Source organism: Henckelia pumila, chromosome 3, assembly GCF_033568475.1.
Source record: "Henckelia pumila isolate YLH828 chromosome 3, ASM3356847v2, whole genome shotgun sequence".
Classification (NCBI taxonomy): Eukaryota; Viridiplantae; Streptophyta; class Magnoliopsida; order Lamiales; family Gesneriaceae; genus Henckelia; species Henckelia pumila.
In genome coordinates this window covers 26,742,082-26,744,136 of record NC_133122.1, presented here as the reverse complement: position 1 = coordinate 26,744,136, position 2,055 = coordinate 26,742,082, and the positions used below count along the sequence as shown (strand labels likewise).

The following is a 2,055-nucleotide window of genomic DNA, read 5'->3' as shown; positions in this document are numbered from 1 at the left end:
TTGATTAATCCCTTAATTTCCTGGATTAGCCTTAATTAGGTTACGGGCTACTACAGTCTTCCTCATGCTAATCAAACTATGCTAGATACAGATGAAACTAGAAATACGTTACGAAAATCACCAGAAGAATGATGCAAGTTAATCAAAGAGATGACATCTAGAAATTATCATCCTCAATCTGAGAAGAATCTTATGCGAAAATCTGCAGGAATGAATCATGTAGAGGCGTTCACATCAGTAGCAGCTCAACTTGAGGTATGAATAAGAATATGGATGAGCTAAGATTGGGGAATTCTGCAATGAGAATTCAAGCAGTGTGGTGTGAAAAATGTGGTGTTGAACACTTTACTAAATATTTTCAGATTGGGAATCCACACTATCAATCGAAGGGAGCTATGGCTAACCATTTTGAAAATTAAAAATGCGATAGGAATGATCCTTTTTCAAATACATAAAATTCAAGGTGGAGACAATATCCAAATTTTTTATGGGGAGGACAAAGTAGCAGACCGTATGAAAACATAATTTTGGGAAATCACATCAGTAAGAGAAATCAAGTATGGAGCAGATGATGCAAAAGTTCATATCATCCAATGATAAAAAATGCAGAATGAAGATGCTTCGATAAAGAATTTAGAGAATCAAATTGGGCAGTTGGATAATTGATGGCTAGCAGAGATCCAGGTACTTTGCCAAGTGACACAAAAAAAAATCCAAAGGAGCAGGTCAAGACAATTGAATTGAGAAGTGGGAAGAGAGTAGAACCTGAGATACAAGAAGCAAAAGAGCAAAGGTTATTATACCAGAAAAAACTGCAAGCAAGTCTTCTACTTCTACACAACCACACACACCACAATCAAAATTTTTTATTACATCACCTTTTCCTGCAGCTCTCAAGAAAGCCAAGCTAGATTCCCAGTTTGAAAAATTTTTAGAGGTATTCAAGAAATTGAATATCAACATTACCTTTGCCGACGCATTGATGAAAATGCCCAGCTATGCTAAGTTCTTGAAGGAGATTCTCTCCAACAAGAGGAAATTGGAGGAACATGTGTTGGTCAGCTTAACCGAAAACTGCTCTGCACTGAATCAGAACAAGATTCCACCAAAGCAAAAGATCCATAGAGTTTTTCTATCTCTTGCATGATTAGTGATATGAATTTTCAAAAAGCTTTGTGTAATTTAGGTGTAGCATAAATCTAATGTCATATTTTGTTTTCAGGAAACTGGGTTTGGGAGAGCCAAAACCCACCAGGATGTCGTTGCAATTGGCAGACATGTCTATAAATTATCCAATAGGGATAATAGAGGATGTCCTGGTAAAAGTAGACAAATTCATCTTCCCGGTGGATTTTGTAGTACTTGATATGGAAGAAGATTTGGATATGCCGCTTATTCCGGGAAGACCCTTCCCGGAAATAGGAAAAACACTCATAATTGTCCAAAATGGAGAATTACTGCTGAGAGTAAGAGAGGAGAAAATTTCTTTTGATGTTTTAAGTGCACTCAAATGTTCACAACTTCATGAAGAATGTTTTCAAATTGATGTCATTGATTCACTTGTTTATAATTATGTGCAGGAGACGTTACAGGAACCTTTAGAAGCTGCACTTGCATCTCTGTCTCATGAGGACAACATAACCATTGAAAATTAAGAAATGATTGGATACCTTAACAATAACCAATTTTGGCGAAAAGGAGGCAAACTTAAACTTGAAGCTCTTGGCGAAAGAAATGATTTAGTCCTTCACAAACCAAGTTTTGAGGAACCACCCACCCTTGAATTGAAACAACTACCTTCTCATTTGAAATATGTGTTTTTGGGTGAGAATTAAATTTTTTTGTCATAATTTCCTCTTTTTTGACATATACTATGGAAGACAAAGTATTGGAAGTTCTAAAAAATCACAAGAATGTGTTCGCCTGGAAGGTAGCGGATATCAAGGGGATTAATCCATCCATCTGCATGCATAATATCCTAATGGAAGAGAACATCAACCCATTGGTCCAACCACGGAGAATACTGAATCCAAAAAGGCAAGAGGCAGTGAAGGC

The 2,055-nt window shown here is 36.7% G+C and overlaps 1 protein-coding gene across 1 annotated transcript; it reads left to right on the top strand.

Moving 5' to 3' along the window:
• The first annotated feature begins 665 nt into the window (after positions 1–665).
• Positions 666–1,655, top strand: LOC140888308 (uncharacterized). The gene is made up of 3 exons (XM_073295993.1): positions 666–684; positions 891–1,053; positions 1,223–1,655. Exons 1-3 carry the CDS (start codon positions 666–668, stop codon positions 1,653–1,655), a joined length of 615 nt encoding a protein of 204 aa, XP_073152094.1.
• The last annotated feature ends 400 nt before the right edge of the window (positions 1,656–2,055 follow it).

What these genes read in the sequence shown, in the direction of transcription:
- LOC140888308 (XM_073295993.1), top strand. An exon ending in AGGAAATTGGAGGAACATGT is followed by an intron (nt 1,054 to 1,222) that starts GTTGGTCAGCTT and finishes TTTTGTTTTCAG; the next exon opens with GAAACTGGGTTTGGGAGAGC.